This window comes from Podarcis melisellensis (assembly GCF_964234715.1).
Source record: "Podarcis melisellensis genome assembly, chromosome: 4".
Taxonomy (NCBI): Eukaryota; Metazoa; Chordata; class Lepidosauria; order Squamata; family Lacertidae; genus Podarcis; species Podarcis melisellensis.
The window spans coordinates 41,715,470-41,737,699 of record NC_138531.1 but is presented as its reverse complement, the minus strand read 5'-3'; the positions used below and the strand labels follow the sequence as shown (position 1 = coordinate 41,737,699).

Here is a 22,230-nt window from a genome sequence, read left to right as displayed (position 1 = left end):
ATGTACCTTAATGCTTTCTTGAAGTGCTGTATAGGTGCTTGCAGACATGTATCCACACCTACAGCTCAGATGGTTCACAAATCAAATCCTGAGATTCATTTCTTGTAATAGGTCTTCAAATATCATTTAACTGTTTAGAGTAGCCAAATTAATTTTGACTTAAGTGAAATTAGTTGGGTGATCTAATGAAGGTTGCATTTAAGATTGATTAGTTCATTGATTACTTGGCTAATCAAACTCATTAAACTTTAATTTCGCTTAAATGTCTACCAGCGAAATAACATGCCCTATATCTTGTGAAAACAATCCATCAAACATAATTAGCAATAGTACATTTTGAAAAATAAATGCATTAATGAATATTAACATTAGCAGATATTTAGTGAATATAAAAGTTACAAACCAAGACCTGAAGTTTAACAAACTGATTATGGAGGGGAAGATCAATAATGCCCTTGTGAATTTGGCTGGTAATTAAAAGGGAAAAAAGTGGAATGAAGAAACCTGAATTCTTTTGAGACATGGATATCTTTAAATCAGGGTTAAGGAACCTGTGGTACTCCAGATGTTATTGGATTCCAACTCCCATCAGACATCTGACGTAATATATGGTGCAATATGGTCATCTGCAGCTTCTTGCCCAGCCTCCAAGGAAGACTTATGTAGAGTATATTACAGTAATCCCCTGTTGAAGTTACCAGTGCATGGATCACTGTGGTAAGCCTATCCCTATCCAGGAAGCTGGGGGGAAAGCAGTCCACATCATGTAGGCCATTTGTGCCTCCATTGCTAGTGCTAGGATGCTAAGAGCACCCTAGACTGCTCACTTGCTCTTTCAGAGGAAATCCAGGAAATCCAGAAAAAGCAAATTCCCTAACATACATGTGCAAGGGTACACAAAACATCTCAGAGAAGTTAGTACTAATGAGGAGAATGAGGAGTGCAAACAGAATCAGAAAAGGAACATATAAGGCAATGATACGAAATAATAATATAAGAACTCAATGAATGATGTAATAAAATGGAAAATCTATGGAAGCATATTTCTTGTGCAAAACTCCCTATATTAGCATAACTGACTGACTCTCTCTCACACACACACAGGATGAAACCTTTAAAATTAGTCGGAAAGGCCAGGAGGAGGAGCACCACAAAGATCAAGCTCAGAGACAAAAGGATGAGAAATAGATACAAAAGAGTAACTTTCAATCTTTAGGAAAATAGGAACAGCTTGAATCTTTTAATTAGCAAGCCTGCTTGAACATGTAAATTCCAGAACGACTCTGCCCATTAGCCATAAGAAAGCTGGTGAGCTGTTTTTAAAGTGCTTTCTAATCAATAAGCTTCTGATTAGCCAGATTATTTATGTACAGGTGGGGGGACCCTGCAAAAAAGTCCAGCAACTATGCGATAATCCCCTCCTTTCTAACTGGGAAGAATGCTGCCATGTACGTCTCTTAATATTTACTTGGCTACCCTTCTAGAACCTCTATGACAAATACATGCCCAATTTGATATGCACATATTTTAATGTAATTTAAACAGGCATTTGTACAAAAAAAATGAGGAGGCATTCAAAACTAATTTTAACCTTTTTAATCTCACTAAAAGAGAAACTGGACCATACTGAGCAATTATTTCACTGTCTCACTAGTTTAGGGCAGAAATTCATCCACAATAATTTCGTTTCCTGAAAGTATAAATCCCTGTGGGAGAAAAACATGGGGCATGGGATCACACCCACAGCATACATTTAAAGCACATGATTTCCCCCAATGAATCCTGGAAACTGTAGTTTACCTTGCATAGAGCTACAATTCCCAGCACACATGACATACTACAGTTTTCAGGATTCTTTGGAGAAAGCCAGATGCTCTGAATGTGCTTTAAATGTATGTCATGGAGGGATCGAGTGAGGTCTTGAGGCAAAATGTTTGGGCTTAACCTTCTTCAGCTACTCTGACCTGAATATCCACATTCGAGCAATTGAAGGAGAAAGCCAGAATGTTTTGTTTTATGACTTTAATATCTTTGTTTTATTAGTCAATATAGTAAATATCTCCTGCCAACCTAGCAGTTTGAAAGCACAAAGACTCTGGGGTCGCGGCGCTCATCTCGCTTTATTGGCCGAGGGAGCCGGCATACAGCTTCCAGGTCGTGTGGCCAGCATGACTAAGCCGCTTCTGGCGAACCAGAGCAGTGCACGGAAACGACGTGTACCTTCCCACTGGAGCAGTACCTATTTATCTACTTGCACTTTGACGTGCTTTCAAACTGCTAGGTTGGCAGGAGCAGGGACTGAGCAACGGGTGCTCACCCCATCGCGGGGATTCGAACCGCCGAAATTCTGATTGGCAAGTCCTAGGCACTGTGGTTTAACCCACAGCGCCACCCGCGTCCCTCAGGGTATGGTATTGATAAAGTGAGATATCAAATCCAAACTCCTCTTCTTCCTGCAGTTTCCAGCAACTGGTATGTATAATCATAGCCCTGATGCAAGCGATCACACAGAAATATGCTGCTTGCGTACCTATATACAGCAATAGACAACTTTAAATAAGTGCAGTTCATGCCACATGGATTTGTTGACTCTTGAAAACAGCAGGTAGCAAGATCTCAAGGTCAAACACTAGCGATACAAAAAGGTCAGAAGGAGAGATGCACGGAACAACTGCTTGTATGCCCATGACTGATTGGTTACGTTTGACAGGTCTCGGCTTCTTGATGCTGTTAGACACAGCTAGCTGTGAAATCCCAGACCAGGAACCCTGACTCTCCTTTTCATTTTTTCTTTTGGGACAGCTTTGTTTAATCTGCTATAGCATGGCAGCTCTGGGGTCCAGATCATACCAAAATGAAAAAGAACTTAAACAAAATACCAGAGGATTCAGTCATGACTAATCAGAGAGACACATTTGGTGCTGTGAATCTGCATACAAGCACTTGTGCTGAGGTTAGCAGGGGCAGCCAGTTTTCTCAACCAAAGAAACCAGTAAAATCAGTCTTAAATAACCTTAAACAAGTAAAAATAAAAATGGAGAAATGCCATAATAAAATAAGACATAGTAAAGGTAGGAAAAACCCAAACTTCAGAATAAAATAATTTCCTTATTGAAACCGAAGTTTGAAGAGTTAATTGTGCATAACAAATTTGGTACTAAATAATACTGCTCAATTCTGCCTAGCTAAAACTTAGAAATTGAGCAGCATATAAATACTTTATTTAAAACACCAACAGGAACAATACTGATTTTATGAGCCTGAACAAAATCAGAGAATTTATCAAGCTTAAAGTCACATGGTTTCAATGCCAAACAAGGTGCGATAATCAGTGACTAACTACTTCACAGATCCATGCCTTCATGTCTTCTGTCTGTTTCTAGCAACATAATTCCTTTAAGCAGAATTTTATTTTTAAAATAAAAATTAATTTTAAAAAATACACTATCCAGGTATCTGGAAGCATAGCATGCCTGCATTAAAGGACCTGCCCATCTGTGATGAAAGTTGGCTTTGTAATCTGCAGCAGCTCCCATAATGCTAACAGCAGCCCAATCCTATGCATGTTTTTTTTCAGAAGCACATAAAGTTGAGCCAACTTTTTTCAGAAGACTGAATTCGTATTCAACACTGCATGCATGATGTTCCACTTCTGAAGTGGGACTTCCCCTTTCTCTTCTCTCCCTGCACGCCCCCAATTTTTTCTCGATCCATAGACCCACCCGGAGGAAAGAGCAGGACAAGTGGAAGCTACTGCTCCTTTTCTTGCCCCATTGCTCTTCCCTAATACAGACAGAAAGGAGCAAGGAGAAAGAGCATCAAGGTATGGGAGTCTGGAATTGGTAGTAGGTCTCCTGATGAGCTATAGACATCAGCAACAGCTGCACCACAATGCTTAACCCCTGATGTTGTTCCTGGAAATACCCAAGGATGTGATGGTGGCTGGTACCCAAAACCTTAATAAACCTGAAAACCACTTTGCATAATTAGTTTCATGCAGCACTAGCTATGTCTCTATAGGAACCACATGGTGTGTGCAGGTACCATGTTACTTTCCAAAGCAATAAGCTTCTTCCTGGTGGGACAGAAAGTGTTATGGCATGGGGCCATGTAATCTGCCTACTCTAGTTGGCTCCTGTATGGGGCCATTACGTGATCACTTTGGAGCAACTCCTAAACTGCAGTAGTAATGTATTAATAGGCCCTTAGTGTCACAACGGCACCAGCTAGCAATTGGCACAGGGGTAAGAGAAGATGAGACTTTGATATTTGAGGAAGCAAAGGGGATACCTTTTTTCCCATGTAAGTAATGTGGTTGTAATTTTAATCAATGTACATTTTACTCACTGATCTGATTTGTCGATGAACTGTAAAAGGCATTGACGGTAGTTGGACTTGTAAACCACCTGCAGAAATAGTGAGAGCAAGTTAGAGTTGATGGTTTTGTGAACAAGACAAACAAACAAAAATAGTGAACTCTGTAAATTGAGACCAGAATATTTAAAAAATCATCACCACTGCTTTCATGACTTTATGGCTTATGTTCAAAGAGTGGCCGTAGAGCACATCCTTTGCATCCAGAAGACCCAGAAGACCTGACATCTCTAGTTAAAAGGACCAGGCAGAAGATGATGGGGAAAACCCCTGCCTGAGACCATGAAGAAACATGGGCAAGCCAGTGTAGAGAATGCTGAGCTACATGGATCCAACGGTCTGGTTCAGTTTAAGGCAGTTTCATCTGGTCATCCATTCCCCACTCTCTGTACACACTTGCAGCTGCCTGAATATCACATGGACTTGCGCTCCAGACATCACTAACAACAACAGTGCACTGCACCCACATCCTGTATCAGCACAATGTGCAATTAGAACACCCACTCCTTTTGGCACAAAAATCTATTCCTGGTTGTCAGTGTCCCTCCCTGCATGTCTTCTTTCAAATAACTCTTCAAAAAAAGGGTCCCACAGCCTAGCACACTCTCCATTCCTCTGGTCAAACCCTTCATTCTTTATGTTCACCCATGGTAAAAATTGTGCTGAAGCTCAGTCAGAAATGTGTTTTGAATATCAGGACGGAATCCAGGGAGTCCCCTCCTTTCCCTACCTACACACACACACACACACACACACACACACAACTTTTTTTCTTCACAATCCATGTCCCCCGTGGCCTTTTTTGTCCTTCTCTCCCCCTCCTTCTAGCACAACACTGTTCCTGACCAGGCTTCACCATTGCAAGCACACTGCAGCATCATACTGACTAAGTAACATCTGGGGAAGTGTAGATTTGTTTCTGAATTGGAACATTTAAAATTAAATATGTGCATTAGGAAACCATATTTGAAAGCCCTTGTTGTTTCAACCATTTGATGGCACCCTGTCTCTCATGATTGAGAATAAATGCAAATAAATCAATTAACACCAGAATCAATGAATGGGAACGTCTAATAAATCTTCTAAGGGCTAAGCTGCTCAGAAAATTACTTAAGGGCTGTCATAGGCTATGACTTCAGTAACTTTGCTTTTTACTTTCTCTGTAAAGAGAAAAATTAGTCTCTCTCTCTCTTTTTAGCCTGAAAGTCCTTTGGGGAGCAAGTGCTTGAGAATGAAGATTTTTTTTCGAAAAAATACTTTAAAAATTTGTTTCTGCATTACTGTAGCCAAGGTAGTTTACAACCTATAAAAATATCCAACAAAAATCATCTTGTCATCTATAGCAATTCAAAATATAACTAAAAGCAAATAAGCAAAATTCAAAATATATGTAATGAAGGCACCAGGCATGCCTCCCTGGGGAGAACATTCCACAGATGGGGAGCCACTGCAGAAAAGGCAGTTCTCATGTTGCTGTCCTCCAGACCTGTCACAGAGGAGGCACACGAAGAAGGGTCTTAGGTGATGATCACAGGGTCTGGATCCGTTCATATGGGTAGAGGAGGTCCTTGAGATATTGCAGTCCTGATCCATTTAATGCTTTATAGATCAAAACAAACTCTTTGAATTGGGCCTAGAAACTAACTGGCAGCCAGTGTACTAAGGCTGGGATTGGCTTTATACAATGTCTTGCCCTGGTGAGCAACTTGGCCACTGAATTCAGCACCAGCTGAAGTTTCCGAATTGTCTTTAGAAACAGCCCCACATATAACACAGTGCAGTAATCTAACCTAGATGTTACCAGAGCATAGGTGACATATGTTAGGCTATCCCTGTCTAGACAGGGCCACAGCTGAGCCACCAGCCAAAGCTGATAGAAGGCACTCCACGCCACTGAGGCCACCTAAGCCTCAAGAAACAGTTTACTCATTTCTGTATATTTTTGAAAAAGCTGGAAAACTGGAAATTAATGAATTGAAACATCACAGAACACTATCGTATGAATATCTTACATATCCATTATTATCGACTGAAAATAATAATTGTCCTACCAGAATTGAGAAAGAATTGATTTATGTCTCTTACACACCAGGAGAAAATACTAAGATGGCAGATATATATTTTTTGTCAGATAATAGAAGCCAGAAGATGACTGACATCTATGCTGAGGAGTTGGGAGAAAACATTTAGCAGGGTTGACTGCATTCCAATTTCAGAGTCATTTATGGCAGCAGCCAAATAAACTAATTTGAAATGCAGTAGCAGAGGCGCTTATAAAGAGGTGCCCTCACACAGGACAAAAATGAATGACTTTTGCAATGACCTGCAGGGAAACATTTGAGACACTGGACATTTTTATTGGAAATTTAAAATGCCATTGCATTTCAAGTCTCTACCATGGTCTCAACCTTTGACACTATCTCTTTTATTCATATCTGCTTCCACTGTCTCAAAGCTTTCTCTGTTTCTAAGTTCTTGCACAAAGAGTTCTACCAGATTTCACCAAGAGACCTCAGTTCTGTCCTATGAGTCTTCTTCAAGCAACAAACATTCAGGACACTTTAAGCAAAGTATCAAGTCTTCCAAATGTTTATTGGTTTGCATTTTTTACATTGTTCATCGGTGTAACAAAAGGTATTTTTCATCCCGAAATATTCATATGTACTATTGGGCAAACAGGCAGGAAGATTCTATTTTATTTTTATTCATTAGATATTTTTATACTCTGCCTTTCCTCCAATCCAGAGCACAAGCAGGCTTCACATCAGTGCTCATTAAACACTAGAGATTGTGGTATCTTGGCTTAGTTAGTACGGTATGCTTTTTTCCTTTCCCCCCTTTTCTTCCTTTACTATATTTTATTGGTTTTCAAAGGGGTGTTTTTCTTAAGAATCAGCCTTATCTATGTCTCTGAAACTACTTGAAGACCTCAATTTACTTACTTTGCCCTAACCTATAAGAGCAGGGAGTAGCTAACTTGGGCATATCAAGAATGCCAATTGCTCAGACAGGCCCTTAATTCACCACGAGGCCCCTTGTAAAACCATCTGAAAGTTGCCATAGGTCTGTTTCATGCAGACAAACTTTGGCACACGTAATCATTCCCATGAAAGAAACAACTTCCACACGTCTACTAGCAGATGAACTGATGCCTGTATTTCACTGCATGGATGTGCTATCCGATTCCATTCCAATCTCCCCATCTGTGCATGCAACAAACTAGGTAGCTTAGAAATTTGTGTGTACATTGTAAACAGATGTTGAAACTGGTGTAGGGAAGCGACAAGGGACTTCAGTCCTGGAAGCTGAATGTGACTCTGCAATGCTCTGTTTCCCAGTTCTCAAGGTATTCCTCATGCCATCTCTCCTTCCCAGTTCACCCACCCACAGCATTCCTACTCTGTGCCCGCCTCACCTGCTTCTGCCTGGCTGGAGTGTGTCCCTGAGCTGTACTCAAGCCTCTTCCTTGCCTGAATGGAGGGATCAAGTGTGTGTAGAATCACTTGGCTTATATGTGGCTGAAATATAGACTATATGAACCCTCTTGGACCCACAGCTGGCAGAGGATGCGTTGGTGGTGGTGCTGCCACTGGGGGCTGCCCCCTTGGCACTGACCCATCACAGGGCTTTCTCAGTGGTGGCTCCCTGGTTGTGGAGTACACTCCTGAGTGAGGTGCACCTGTCTTCATCATGATTTAAGTTTCAGGAGCAATTTGAAAACATTTATGTTTACCCAGCATTTGGTAGTAGAAGAATACTGCTGTTCCCGGCAACCCAGAGATCATTGAGTGTAAGAATGTTTTTATGTATAACTGCCTTTAGGTAGTTTTAGAATGTTAGAATTAATCATAGAATTGTAGAGTTTGAAGAGACCCCAACGGTCATCCAGTCCAACCCCTGCAATACAGGAATAAATCTTACTAATTCAGGTCAATTGATTTCAATAGGTTTGTGCTGAGTAAAACTTAGTTGAATACCACCCAGCATCTTTTTAGTGACTTAACAGTGCAATCCTAGGCATCTCTACTCAGAAGTAAGTCACACTGAGTTCAGTGTCACTTACCACCAGGTAAGCCGGTATGGGATTGCAACCTTAGTGTAGGTGATTTGGCATATTCTTGACATATTCAACAAATGGAGCCAGATTCTGACTTTTCATGCTTGCTTCCCTATAATTAGAGTTGGAACACATCCCAGAATAATTTTGCATGGACAGATTTTTAAATATAGGTTGCTAACAAATTATGTTAAATTTCTAGCTTAATACAGAGCAAGCAGCTTATGTGAAGAGACTTATTTGTACAGCTCTAATTAAACTGATATCTTTTCAGAATTTTACTGCAGGTTTCCAGGCTTGGTCTTGAAAATATTTTATGAAGAGAAATTTGCTTGCAGTAAATCCAAAATTACAGATTGCAGAACGTATTCAACAAACAAGTACAGGTGGTTATCTATATATAGCTTCCTCTCCCCCGCCCGCCCCATCCATATATTAATCCCTAAAATATGCTGCTTCATTGTTACACCAGTTTCATCACACACTAGGGCCCGGTGTGCAAACACATAGCAAACCTAACCATGTCTCCTCCTCAGATGTAAGTCCCATTGAATTCGGTGGTTCTTACTCTAGGGTAAGTGAGACTAGGATGCAGCCTAAGCCTACAGTGGGGCAAAAGACAGCTGACAAAGAAACCCATCAGAAGGAAACACAAAAGGAAGCAATGAGGACATGTTTACTTACAAGGGGAGAGAGATAGCAGTCCCCCCATGTTAGCTCCAAAATGCAGCTGTAGCTGATCAGCAAGTAGTTTATTCATGGCATATAACTGCAATACATACAACTCACCTATATACAGTCATACCTTGGAAGTCGAACAGAATCTGTCCCGGAAGTCTGTTCGACTTCCAAATCGGGGCTTCTGATTGGCAGCAGGAAGCTCCTGCCACCAATCAGAAGCTGCGGAAGCCCCGTCGGACGTTCAGCTTCCAAAAGAACGTTCAAAAACCAGAACACTCACTTCCAGTTTTCAATCGTTCGGGAGCCAGAACATTTGACTCCCAAGGCATTCGGGAGCTGAGGTGCGACTGTACTTAAAGTCAGAAGTAAAAGACACTTGTAGTAATATATTTTCAAAAAATATGGCCTGTCCTACTTTCACTGTTCCAGTACTTCAGGCCTTCCGCAGGTGATAACATATTGTGGAACCTGTTCTGCAGTCATGAATATTTAGACCACGTCACTAACGTGGTGGGTCTGTGAGGTCTTCCACTGGTGCCCACGAAGCCTCTAAGCCTTCCCACTCATGGCCTCTTCAGTAATGAGGTGGTGAGGGAAGTCACCCAAGTACATTTTGAAGGTGGAGGTTGGAAGAACACTCTGCCATTTATTCTTGAATTCCTATGTGCTTTTCAAGGCTCAGATAAATTCTACTGGATCCAACTTTTACCCAGGAAAACTGGGGGGTGCGCGCGCACACACACACACACACAGGTGCACAAGAGTGCATTCTTTCTGTTTCTTAGTGGGGGTTGGGACAATCTGGACAGGGAGAAATGACTAGAGTGGGGTGTTGCCCCCAGCACCACTCAAAATCTAAAAGTGCCCCCAGAACTAAAAAGGTTGGTGAGTCCCAATTTAGACTCATTTGCTTCCGTTGCATTAATTGGCCCCTTGAAACTCAGTCTCTATCTTTCATTGGGGCTCGAGGGCAAGCCCATAGAAGATAATGATGTCGGAGCTGAGAGATGGGAAGTGATTATGCTCACGTCACACGCACAGCATATCAATGGACTCCTCATTTTCTATTGATACAGCATTTTGAGAAACACACATGTAGAAAAAGAGTTAAGCCACATAAATATGAAGATCAAGTGGAGAAGGGGTGACATTAAGCAGTCCTTGAAGGAGCAAGCATTATTTTATTTTTTTATTTTTTTGAGATAAGCTCAATCACATTCTACCTCATGCTGAGTCAGGGAATAATCCCCTTCATTTCAAAGTATGCCAGAAATGGGGTATGATTCACAGGGGACAGCCCTAAACTTGTATATTTCAGGGATTATCTGCCAATTAATTTCACCTTCAGTGACATTTTCCATCATACTAAGAATCTCTTCAGGGTATATTAGTGCAGCTAATAGCCACTTCCACAAGAATGAAGGATCAAGGGTGTTTATCTCCTTCTTCATAAAGGAGCAAATGTTTTTCACTGCTCTGGAAACTCATGGCGAGATAAATATAATGCGTTTTGCTGATCTATGGCACAGAATAGTCTCAAACTGATCCCTTCAGGGTTCTCTCCTACAGTTTCAATGTATTCCTCCATCACAATTACTATATTGCTGCAGCCACTGCTAATGCTTCTGAATAGTATCACAAATAGTGTCACAGACACAAGGGCTCCAGTCCATAGATCTCCCTTCCTCATGCTTGCTATGAAACACCACCCCATTTTCCTTACCAAATATTACCAATGTTGATCAATGGTTAAAGGGCCAAAAAAGATACCTGAATTCATCACACAGGATTGGTACTATTAAACATGTCAGTGCAGGCAGAGATCTGTCACATACCCTGTTTTCATAGGCATCAGCTATTTTTTTCCACCCAGTAGGGAAAATCCATATCACTGCATTGGAAGCAGGATCTAGAATCCTGATAACAGCAAACTCAATCTCTTAGTGCCTGTCCTTATATAGTTCCAGTTACAGATAGGTAGCCGTATTGGTCTGCCATAGTCAAAACAAAATAAAAAAATACACAGATACACAGATTCTGAAGAAGTGTGCATGCACACGAAAGCTCATACCAAGAACTAACTTAGTTGGTCTTTAAGGTGCTACTGGAAGGAATTTTTTTATTTTGTTTTGCCTGTCCTTATGTAGTGAAAACAGCACCATTCATTCACAAGAAGGTGACATCAGCAGGCTTTGGGAGAGGGCAGGAGTGCAGCTCAATGAAGACTAAGTATGCTCAGTGGGCATGAAATGCTGGCTACTTGTTGGGTGGGGCAGCAGGAAACTAGTGGGGAGGAGAATAGAATGGAGTATCCTAGAAGAGATCATGGCTGGCTGGCTGGCTGGAACCCTGAATGGGAGTGCCTGGCAACATTTGTTTGCAAGTCCCACTTCCCTATATCAGACAGTACACAGCTACTCTGCAGAAGCTTTTAGTAGACTTTATGGGGCCATGATACTACTTAAAGCGAAACATGGATCACAAGAAGCACAACAAGTGCAACTGGCAAGGAATCAAACACTGAAGTTAGGTCTTTGGCTAGCAGTGAGTGACAACAGCACCTTGCCGAGTCTGTGAGGTGTGCCAATTACTGGCAAAAGACAGAGATGCATATCCAACTCCTGCTGCTCATCCACACTGCTCTCTCCTCCTCATATGCAAAAGTACATTCCTTTGCAGTCTGGTCAAAGCCAGATGAACATTTGAAAACACATTTTAGGATAATAAGTTTGATAACCAAGACTAAGCCAAATCTGTATTTCCAGCTCAGGTTTTCATATGGAGAAAATTCAAATTCTATTGAAGTACAGCATCAATTTAACTTGGAACAAAACATTTTAAGTGACCTCAGATTATGTGCTAAGTATATATACCATTCCTGTGGTGAGCAGGTAACTTAAGTCAGTAACAGCAACACTTCCTCTTATTTTTAGAAAAAATCTAATGTACCAAAATTGTACCATTCCAAAATTGCCACAACTGCCAGCAGAAATCCTATCTCATTACAATTCAATTATTGGGGGGCGGGGGGGTTGAAAGAAAAGAAAAGAAAACACACACATCAAGCTCCAAACCAACCAAAGCTAAGCACTTTTAATTCTCATTGATTTCACTGTGTGAGATTTAAGCATCTGCGTAACTCCACCATTGAAATCAATGAGGCTTAAAAGTGCCTAACTTTGGCTGGATGGTGCCCTGAGTGTTTATGCTCCCCGCATGTCAATTATGTGATGAAGCACCGGGTCTGGTTTTTGATGATGCATTTCTTTTCTACTCACTCTGTTTTTGGAACCTCTTTTCTCAGCCAGTAGAAATCGGACTGCGCTGCCTGCTTGCGGGTCTGAAGCACGTTGCCAAAATAGTCTGTTTCTAAAAACTTCATCTGGGAATAGAATGTGAGGGTTATGCAAGTATAACCAATAGATTCAACAAGGAAAACAAAGAATAACTTTAATGTCTGCAAAGCAAAACATTCTCAAAAACCCTATGCTCTGAATTGAAATGTTCTGATACTGAGCAAGAATTCATTTGAGCTTTTCTTCACAGATTTCTTTTTTATGTTAACATATCATTCCCATAGAGCTGCACCATTTCTATTAAATCCATAAACAGCAACTGTTGAAGGGATGGGAATTGCTTTATAGAATTGAAGGAATGGGAATTGCCTTACAGAATTTTATTTTTACATGTTATGGCTGAAACCCCTAATCCACTTACCTGGAAGTAAGCCCCACTGAACTCAATGGAACTTGTTGACATGTGAATGTCAGGAAACTGTTGAATATTTAGAAGACTGCCAGGAATTGCAAAAATGCTGACATTTCCCAAGAAATCCCAGTGTCCGCAAAACATTTTTGCCTACTATTCAGCAACCGAGATACTTTTCAAATAGCAATTCTACAGGCACTGCTTGTATCTAGATATATGACAAAGCAATCCTATGAAGCAGGAGGAAGAATCCAAGTTGAATTTTCTGACACTTCAGAAGCCCTGGCAGCTCAGTGCAGTTAGAGCAAGGGGAGGGTCTTTTTCTCTGCCTATCCCCCCTCCTGTAGGGATGGAAAGACTGATGTTGTTCAGAGCTTCTTTGGAGTAGTATGGTACTTAGGGGGGGGATGAAGGGGCTTGGAATCAAGTGGATCCTCAGATACCCTTCACATGTCCCCTTCCATCAGGATATCTACGCCTGCCCAGTTTCCTGCTGACATACTAGACATGGAGGCAGTAAGCTAAGTACCATCATGCCAGTGGACCTCCCTTGTCAGTGGTAGCACAGCAATTTCTCCACATCCAATAGCCCTTCAGCCAACTTTCCACTGGCTTTAGGATTACACCCTAAAATGCTATGTGCATTTCAGCCACTGCTAGCCATCTACCTTTTGGTGCTAAGTAAGGTATAAATGAGGGCAAACTGTGCAAGTGAGGGCAAACTGAACTATCACACCCCACCCTGGGGCATGCAAGAGCAAAGAGTTAATCATTCTAACAAGGGCAAGCAAAGCTAAAAACATGCATTTAAACATGAAACGTTTGCAAGCAAAATAAATATTTATTTATTTTTTGAAGCTGATCTCCCCCTGGAGTTTTAATACTCACAAAGCGGCTCCATTTTTATTTATTAATTTTCAAATTACACCCTTCAAGGGCCAATAAATATTTTACGACATCGAGGAGTAACAAAATATGAGTGCTGACAGTGTGGAGGTGACTCAGATAACTAGTAAGCAGATAGAATGCCAGAACCTCCAGTTCAAACTCAGACTCTGCTGCTACAGATCGTAAGTCGTTAATGTCTAATTACTGCTCCTGGCTTGTTTGAAAAGTATCGGCAGCTTAGTGCAACTTTCAAAATACCAAAGAGTGCATTAAAAAAAACAAATCACCTTCCACAAAACCTTTTATTCTGATGCATGTAACAAAAGCTGCTTAACCTTTGAGATGTAAGACTGACTTCATATTTCTTAAATGTCAAGTTAATAATATATTGGGAAAATGTTTGTGAAAAATTATTCCCACCCTGTCTCTTACGTGGTAAAGTTAGGGAATTTGTAAATTGTATTTCTTCTGTTTTGAAGGAAGTGCAGGAAATGCAACATATAAACCATTTGGAAAATATTAAGAAGGGTTACGCCCAAATAAGACCAATGGAATGTAAGCACTTAACGGCAGACTTAATATTAGTTTCCTAAAGGGTACACATGTTAGTCTCCTGAGCAAAAGCAACCAAGTGTCTTGTGGCACCTTAACACCAATATTATGACATAAGCTTTTGTGGTCTACAGTGCATTTCGGGTGCATTATCCTGCATTGGGTGGGTGTAAATGGTGAGGTCAAAAGGAAAGAAAATGCAGAAAAGTACAGCCATGGCAGTAACATTTTTAACAGTGGCCATTCACACACACAAAAAGAAAACAACAATGACAGTTGATAACACAAACATTGTGGCATTGGGAAGCCAATTAACACATTTGGTGTGATAAAAATCCATTGTTCTGATTCAGTCCGCAAGTGATAGCATTAAACCTCCTGACATATTGTAAGTGAAGAGTTCACCGCCACCCACTCAGCAAGTGATGTCCTTAAAGTTCCACCATCAGTCTGTCTGCTGCACCTTAAGCTCTCTCTACCTTCCTTCTCACATTCTCTGATCTATATCCCAACCTGTGTTGCTAACCATTAACTCAGTTTCAACAGAAAACCATTGGTCCATTTAGTCCAGTATTGTTGCATAGACTCCCCAGAGTTTCAGACAGAGTTTCTTTTCAAGCCCTACTTGGAATCTGGGAAACTGTGTATCCAATGCATGTGTCCTACCACTAGCTAAGCCCTTTTGCCTTCTTGTAAATATAATTACCCCCAGTGAAGAAGGGCCCTGCCAAAAGCAGCTAGTACTCTGCTGCACCCCAGTTATTTTGGCCACACCAGTGTCAGTGTCATGCATCAGAACCACCACATGCAATGCAACTAAAAACACATACTAGAAAATAAATGAGCTGAATTATTGCACTGATATTCAACTAACATTTATTCAGAGTAGACCAACTGAAATACATGGACATGACTAAGTCCATTAATTTCAATGGGTATACTCTGAGTTAAGCCTAGTTGAATATCACAGTTTGTGAAATATAAATGCTACTGATAATAAATTAATATTATTAATAAATAATTTTGTTATTGTTCCCCCCCCCATACACACTTATTCCAAATTACTTCTATTTTTGGTTGACCAAGCAACTTGAAAATAAACTAGATCTGCTACTTTCTCCTACTTTTACCCAACTGTAGAGTTATTGCCAAGAAAATATTTGTTGTAGCTGTTTGCCTTGTCTGGCTTTAAATATCTGTAACTATGAAGTTTCACACTACAATGATTTGATAGGATGTGAACATAAAGCAATAAAAGGAGTGACTTATCATTTCCCAGCTTGCTTTAACCACCACAGGCAGAACTATGGCCTCAGTGAAGACACTGTGTGGTGTATTGTAGGGCTACATATTTTTAGCTTACTGAAAGTTACAGCAATTTTGCAGTAGGATTATGACTCAGAAAATGGGTTGCAACTTCCATTAATTTGTTCCAACGACACAGCTGACAATGATCACTGTTTTGTCTCAAAGACAGACACTGCATATATTGCAAAATAAACATAACTAGAGACATGGTTAAGACTTCCCTTTATGGATTAAATAAGGCTTGGAGTACTTACTCATCGTCCTCCATTTCAATTAAAAACACTTTATCCTCCAGAGATGTGATGCTTAACAACAGACTCATGTAAATAATGTGGGAGATTAAGCAGAACTCAAGAAATGTGCAAAGCAAGGGAAACTGTGCTATAGCTAAAGGCATACATTTTAAGAGCAGAAATGCAGCACTCAGAAAGTTAATATCCCTTTACCTCCTGTGGGAGCTCGATGTGTCAATGTGCAAGCCATTTATGTCTTGGACAATATATCCTGAAATAATAACTCCTTTGAGAACAAAATTTCAATTTTGAATCAAATCCCAATCAAACACCATTGCAGTCTGTTGGTTTGGGGTTGTTTTTTTTTAAATCAAACATACAGCAGGCTTATTTTAAGACACTAGCTAGGTAATGCAAAGTAATTCCCGGAGGTGTCTATACTCTGTGCACACACATACACAAAAGAGCCCGTGATTGGCTGAATGTTCTGAAAATTGCTTCTTGCAATTTTTTCAGCTTCTGGAGGAAAGAGACTAGAACCTGTGCAGGACACAAAAACTTTGCCCTCACCCCCCCCCCAATTTTTTTTCAGGTAAGGGTAAAGGTACCCCTGCCCGTATGGGCCAGTCGTGTCCGACTCTAGGGTTGCGTGCTCATCTCGCTCTAGAGGCCGTGAGCCGGCGCCATCCGAAGACACTTCCGGGTCACATGGCCAGCGTGACGAAGCTGCAGCTGGAGAGTCAGCACCAGCGCAGCACACAGAAACGCTGTTTACCTTCCCGCTATAAAGCGGTTCCTATTTATCTACTTGCACTTAAGAGTGCTTTCGAACTGCTAGGTGGGCAGGAGCTGGGACCGAACGGCGGAGGCTCACCCCGCTGCGGGGATTCGAACCGCCGACCATACGATCAGCAAGTCCTAGGCACTGAGGTTTTACCCACAGCGCCACCCGCGTCCCTCTTTTTTCAGGTAAGGTAAAGGTAAAGGTACCCCTGCCCGTACGGGCCAGTCTTGACAGACTCTGGGGTTGTGCGCCCATCTCACTTAAGAGGCCAGGGGCCAGCGCTGTCCGGAGACACTTCCGGGTCACCTGGCCAGTGTGACATCGCTGCTCTGGCGAGCCAGAGCTGCACACGGAAACGCCGTTTACCTTCCCGCTGGTAAGCGGTCCCTATTTATCTACTTGCACCCGGAGGTGCTTTCGAACTGCTAGGTTGGCAGGCGCTGGGACCGAGCAGCGGGAGCGCACCCCGCAGCAGGGATTCGAACCGCCGACCTTTCGATCAGCAAGTCCTAGGCGCTGAGGCTTTAACCCACAGCGCCACCTGTGTCCCTTTTTTCAGGTAGTCATACCCAAATGCCTTGATGCCTGTTCTTGTGTTTGAAATTGCTTTTCAAAGTGGAACGTTGAGATTCTTGTCCCCGATTCAAATTCTTTCTTGGTGCAGTACAATTATTATTATTTTATTTATTAAATTTCTATACCGCCCTTTCATCTGAGAACAAAATGCATAACATAGTAGCAAACAAAAACAATACCCCACAGTTTAAAAAAGGCCATAGATTGTTTAATTAGCCAAAGGCCTGGAAGAAAAAGAATGTTTTTGCATGGCGCTTAAAGATATGCAATGAAGATGCTAGAGAAGCCTTCCTGGGCACCTGGGCATTTGACAAGCAGGGAACCACTGCAGAAAAGGCCTGTTCTTGTGTGCTACCCTCCAGACTTCTCACAGAGGAGGCACACGAAGAAGGGCCTCAAATGATGGCTGCAGGGTTTGGGTTGGTTCCTATGGGGAGAGGCGGTCCTTATGGAAGATGGGCATAGCCAGGGAGACAGGGGGGCAACTGTTCCCCTAAATCAAGTAAATCAATAAAAAATACTTAACTAACTGAGGTACTGCTCCCACCAACATAAATCCTGGCTACACCCATGTAATGGAACTATGACTATAAGGAATCAACTCTATACTGTGTAAAGAGCCTATGCATATAATCTTTTGTTGTGCAAAACCTTGCAATGAAGGAGCACACACATGAGGAAGAAAGGAAAGAGGAGAGTTGTAGGTGGAAAAGAGCAACCCCATGATGTGTGGAAGAACCTGCCTTCCATTTTCTAACTTTCCTCCCTAAGAACTTACAAGATGAGGTTTTTCCCATGAAGATAGTCTGGAAGGAAGCCCAGCTCATAGAATTTCGAGTGTGAATTCATGTGAATGAGACTTCCACACATAGATGAGAGGTTTAGTGGCCTGTTGTCCATACATTCTTCTAGGTGTGGGCTGAAGGAAAGGGACACTGACACCGACTCATGTACAATGTGAGGGACACCTGTCCATTCGTTCTACTGTTTAACTATGAGCTGGGAAAGAGAGAGGAAAGCAAAACAGTATGTGGGGAAGGGAATATCAGGGCATGTCCAAGGTGAATGTGTAGATATTTACCAGCATAACTCTTGGTTGCAGACCTCTAGCTAAGGTGTATTGTTGTACGTGAACTATCTTCATTGAAAGGTGTTGTTTTTTAAATTATATTTTCTGGCTTTAAACCCAAGCCCTTGAACAACTAATATCGAGAGCCTCTCTGGACACTGTCCAATTTTAATTATTTTGTTTCCTCTGCTTGTGACTTACATATAGCAAACATCATAACAAATACCAATAGATAACGGTTTAAAAACAAGACTTACTGTTTTGATGCCTTCAGAAATATATGTATCATTCATTATAAACTCGGGGTAACCCACTTTAGCCAAAACTGCTTTCGCCTTTGGAAAGAAATACAAACATCGTGATGAGAAGGATACTCCATTGTTACCTGGATGTGACCTTATTTGGCCACACGGCTGCTTTTAGCTTCAGAATACAGAGCCACTGGTTGCATCAATAAACTTTAGCATAATTTATGGCAATCCACTGTTCAGAAGATACATTTTCATCCCATTTACACATAGCAACATCCCATTATGCTTGTCAAAACCACAAGCACAAGAGAAATCAGCAGAATGCACCACGATGGAGGTTCCTAAAAAGTCAAAGGTGGGGAATTTGTGGCTCTCCGGATATTTGGGATGACAACTCCTATCATCCCTGGCCATAGGCACGATGGGAGTCAGAGTACCACAGATACTCCACTCATCCTACTAGTAATAGGAGAGCTTTTGTAGCAAATACCCAGTGAGATCAAATGGATGAACCATAAATTTTAAAAGCAGACACCCTTACCACACTTCCTCCATTATGGTGACTGACCTGAAAGGGAAGAACTTTCTGATGTCCAATATGGTAGCAACATATAAGCAAATAAAGTCATCACCAAATGCTCCAAACATAGGAGTGGTCTACAGTCTAGCAGGGTCATCCCAAAATACTTTGTCACTTGAAGCAAAACAGAAAATGGCACACCTGCTGCCGCCCCGTTCTGAGTTGCTCAGAGAAAGCTCTGGTGCACAGAAAGTGGTGGGAAGTAACAAAGAAACCAGAGAGGAATGGCAGTAGCAGCCCTGTTCTTCCCAGGCAGTGGCCATGGGTGCCAAGCAATGGAGGAGGTGAGTGGCATGTTCCTTGGGGGCCCAGAACTGCCACCCCTCCCAGCTGGTCTCAGGCTGCAACCTAAGGCAACTGCCTCACCTAGGGCAATGGTGGCCCTGTTGTATAGCTATTATGTGTACACACTATTGGAAAAGATGTCAACCAGGCGCACTTTCTCCTAAGACTCCAAACCCCACCACACAAAGTGTATTATCTGAATAATGAGCTGAGTATGGTGCTGAAGGAGGCAGGGGGTGCGGAAATGGCTTCATGGACGAAATTGGATCCCCTGGCAGGGGAAGAAGGGTGGCCAGGGGGTGGGGTAAGCATAAGCCAGGCTGAACAGGAGATCCTGTGGAATCTCAATGACCACTACAAACTTCAGTGATTAGCCATCTATATGTGGATCTGCGGGAAGGAAGCTCAGAGGGAAGAAAATCTTCCACATCTTTTCTGAGTTTTTCCATTTTTATTGAATAATGTGTGGCTAAGCGCCACTGTTTTCCTCCTCCCCTTATAACGGAAGGGGGAACATTCCAGAAACTTTACCATCTCGTTCTTGACAGTTCCTCAGCCCTTGGGTTTTTATTTCCCACCTGAAATTAAAATCTTCTACCTGTAACATCACAATTAATTGCAAGGAAGATAATTAAGATGTCACAAACAGAAGAATACAGGTGGGGAATTAGCAGCGGGAACAGATGAACTCTTAAGCAAGAAAGATCCCATTGTCATGCAAATATCCCTGGTGCCAGGAGAAAACAATGGAAGACAAATGCTGTGAAAAAGAAAATAGGAAATGAAGCAAATGATAATGAAAGAGAATATTTGCACTTGGTTTTCCATGAGGAGCAGGAGGGCCTTTAGGAACATTTGTAAATGGTGGGGAGGAAGGCAGAAATGCAACTGTATCCATTTTGATCACCCTACTGTTGTTCGGCAATGGCTGAAGCTCTGCAATGACTTTTCAGCTGACATATTTGAGTGTTTTTTCTTCTTATTTTCAGCTCAAGAAGGCAAGAGGGAAACATCTTATTTACATTTCCACTGAGTTGGCTGCTTAAATGAGCTAGGTAAGTCACAAATGTCTTGCATGTATTCAGAAGTAATCATTTTAATCACTTAATTAAGCAGCCTTTGTGTTGCATCCACACAAATATGCCAGCTAACATTTTTTATTAAACCAGCGCAAGGAACAAAATGGTTTAGAATAGCTTATGAACTGCTGCCTTTCCAAAAAACTATCCATTTTGCAACTGGATTAATTATTCAGTAGGTTTTTTGTTTTGTTTTTTAAGAATCTATGGAGATTAGCTGGTCCAGCATAGTGGATGATTTATGAGTGCACCACTCACTGCAAAATGTTCATCAAACCCCAAAGCACTTGGTATTTCAACGTGGAAAAACTCTACACAAATTCCTTTGAATCTTGATACTTTAATTTTTAAAAATCAGTCAATTGTCTCCAATAGAAAATATTATTTATTTGCTAAACTGAACATCATGTATACAGATCCAATTCTTGACCTCTCCATGGCAGGCTGGTAAATTACTCTTGCCTGAAACCAGGAAAGCTGCTGCCAGACAATGTATTCCATGAGTGGGGAGCCTATTTTTGAGGTTATTCAAGGTCTACTCATGCCCTGCCAGGGGATCCAATTTGGCCCATGAAGTCATTTCTCCAACACCATGCCCACCTGTCGATCAGCTGGCATCACTCCAATGGTCCCCTACCTCAGTGGGCCAACATTGACAGGTGGGCAGACCCGCCTACTTATCGGTCACCTGATATTAGGTCACATGACTGACAAGTGGCTGGTCTCGCTCACCTCTCAAACTTAGCCCATATGGGTGGGGGAGATAAACTTCTGGCCAAAAATGTTCCCTATCCTTGGAGCAAACAATACTGAGCTAGATGGGCCATTGACCTGACTCAATATAAGACAGCTTCCTATGTTTTAGGTAATTGTATTTGCATTGATTTAATTTGTGAGCCATCCAGAAGGCCTAGTCAACTGAACAGTGTTAAAATGCCAAAAAGAAAAAGAAACCAACTCTAAAAGAGAATGTGTGAACAGAATTAAGCAGACTGCCTGGTCAGAATGACAGGACATCCACAGCCTTGGAAGAGGTATTATAATCTTTAGTCACAGCACTTAGGGTAGTGATTAAAATCAAAATGGAAAGGGAGGAATTTATATACAATATAAATTAGGGATCACCAACCATTTTAGACCAATGGGTTCCTTTGGGTTTTTGAGCAAGCGTCATGGGCACCACCACCTCTGTTCCTTTCTCTCTCCTATATCAGATCCACCCCCCCTGACAACCAGAAAGAGGAAAGTTTTGTGTTCACTTTCCCAGAGAATCTGGGTAAAAGCCTTGAAATCTGAGCCTTGTAAAGTACATTGTGAGAAGCTGCAACGAAGAATACAAAGTGGCAGTGGGAAAGAGCATCACTCTTCCAATTTCATTCTTCAGCTCTATGTACTTATCATAGAATCACAGAACTGTAGAGTTGGAAGTTGGGGGTCAGCTGGTCAGCTGGTCCAAAGCCCTGCAAGGCAAGGAATCTCATCTACAGCATCCATGACAAAAGCTGGGCAGCCAAGCTCTGCTTAAAAACCCCCAATGAAGGAGAATCCACCACCTTCCAGGGAGGGGAAAGGAAGAAAAGGGTAACCACCTCATAACCAAAGGGACACTGAGTGGATGCCAGAGGAAAATCTCAATGGCAGCGCTGGATATGTCATTGAATATGCCTGCTTTCAAGGAAGATATGGGCCTCCCAAGAATTGATCCATCTCTGGCTTGCTACCCCAGTGTGTAATTCATATAGGTATACATATATCCCTTCCACATTGTGACTTTGGTCATGGGAAGGATTTTAACAACTTTGTCT

General features: G+C 41.7%; 2 protein-coding genes across 5 annotated transcripts in view; one reads left to right on the top strand and one right to left on the bottom strand.

The window, feature by feature from the left end:
* The window catches only part of PHEX (phosphate regulating endopeptidase X-linked), a gene marked incomplete at its 5' end in the record, with an annotated part of 98,583 nt that overhangs the window by 15,118 nt on the left and 61,235 nt on the right, over nucleotides 1–22,230 (bottom strand). For both annotated transcript variants that reach the window (XM_081909175.1, XM_081909176.1), the window contains 3 exons: nucleotides 4,348–4,406; nucleotides 12,391–12,494; nucleotides 18,488–18,565. In XM_081909175.1, coding sequence (XP_081765301.1) covers nucleotides 4,348–4,406; nucleotides 12,391–12,494; nucleotides 18,488–18,565 — 241 coding nt within the window. The remainder of the gene's footprint in view (nucleotides 1–4,347; nucleotides 4,407–12,390; nucleotides 12,495–18,487; nucleotides 18,566–22,230) is intronic.
* Nucleotides 1–22,230, top strand: part of LOC309368869 (uncharacterized protein) — a 269,378-nt gene that overhangs the window by 226,809 nt on the left and 20,339 nt on the right. For all 3 annotated transcript variants that reach the window (XR_014167927.1, XR_014167928.1, XM_081909230.1), the window contains one exon: nucleotides 20,336–20,401. Coding sequence is in view for 1 of the 3 variants with exons in the window: in XM_081909230.1 (XP_081765356.1) it covers nucleotides 20,336–20,396 (61 nt within the window). In the remaining 2 variants the exon portion in view is untranslated. The remainder of the gene's footprint in view (nucleotides 1–20,335; nucleotides 20,402–22,230) is intronic.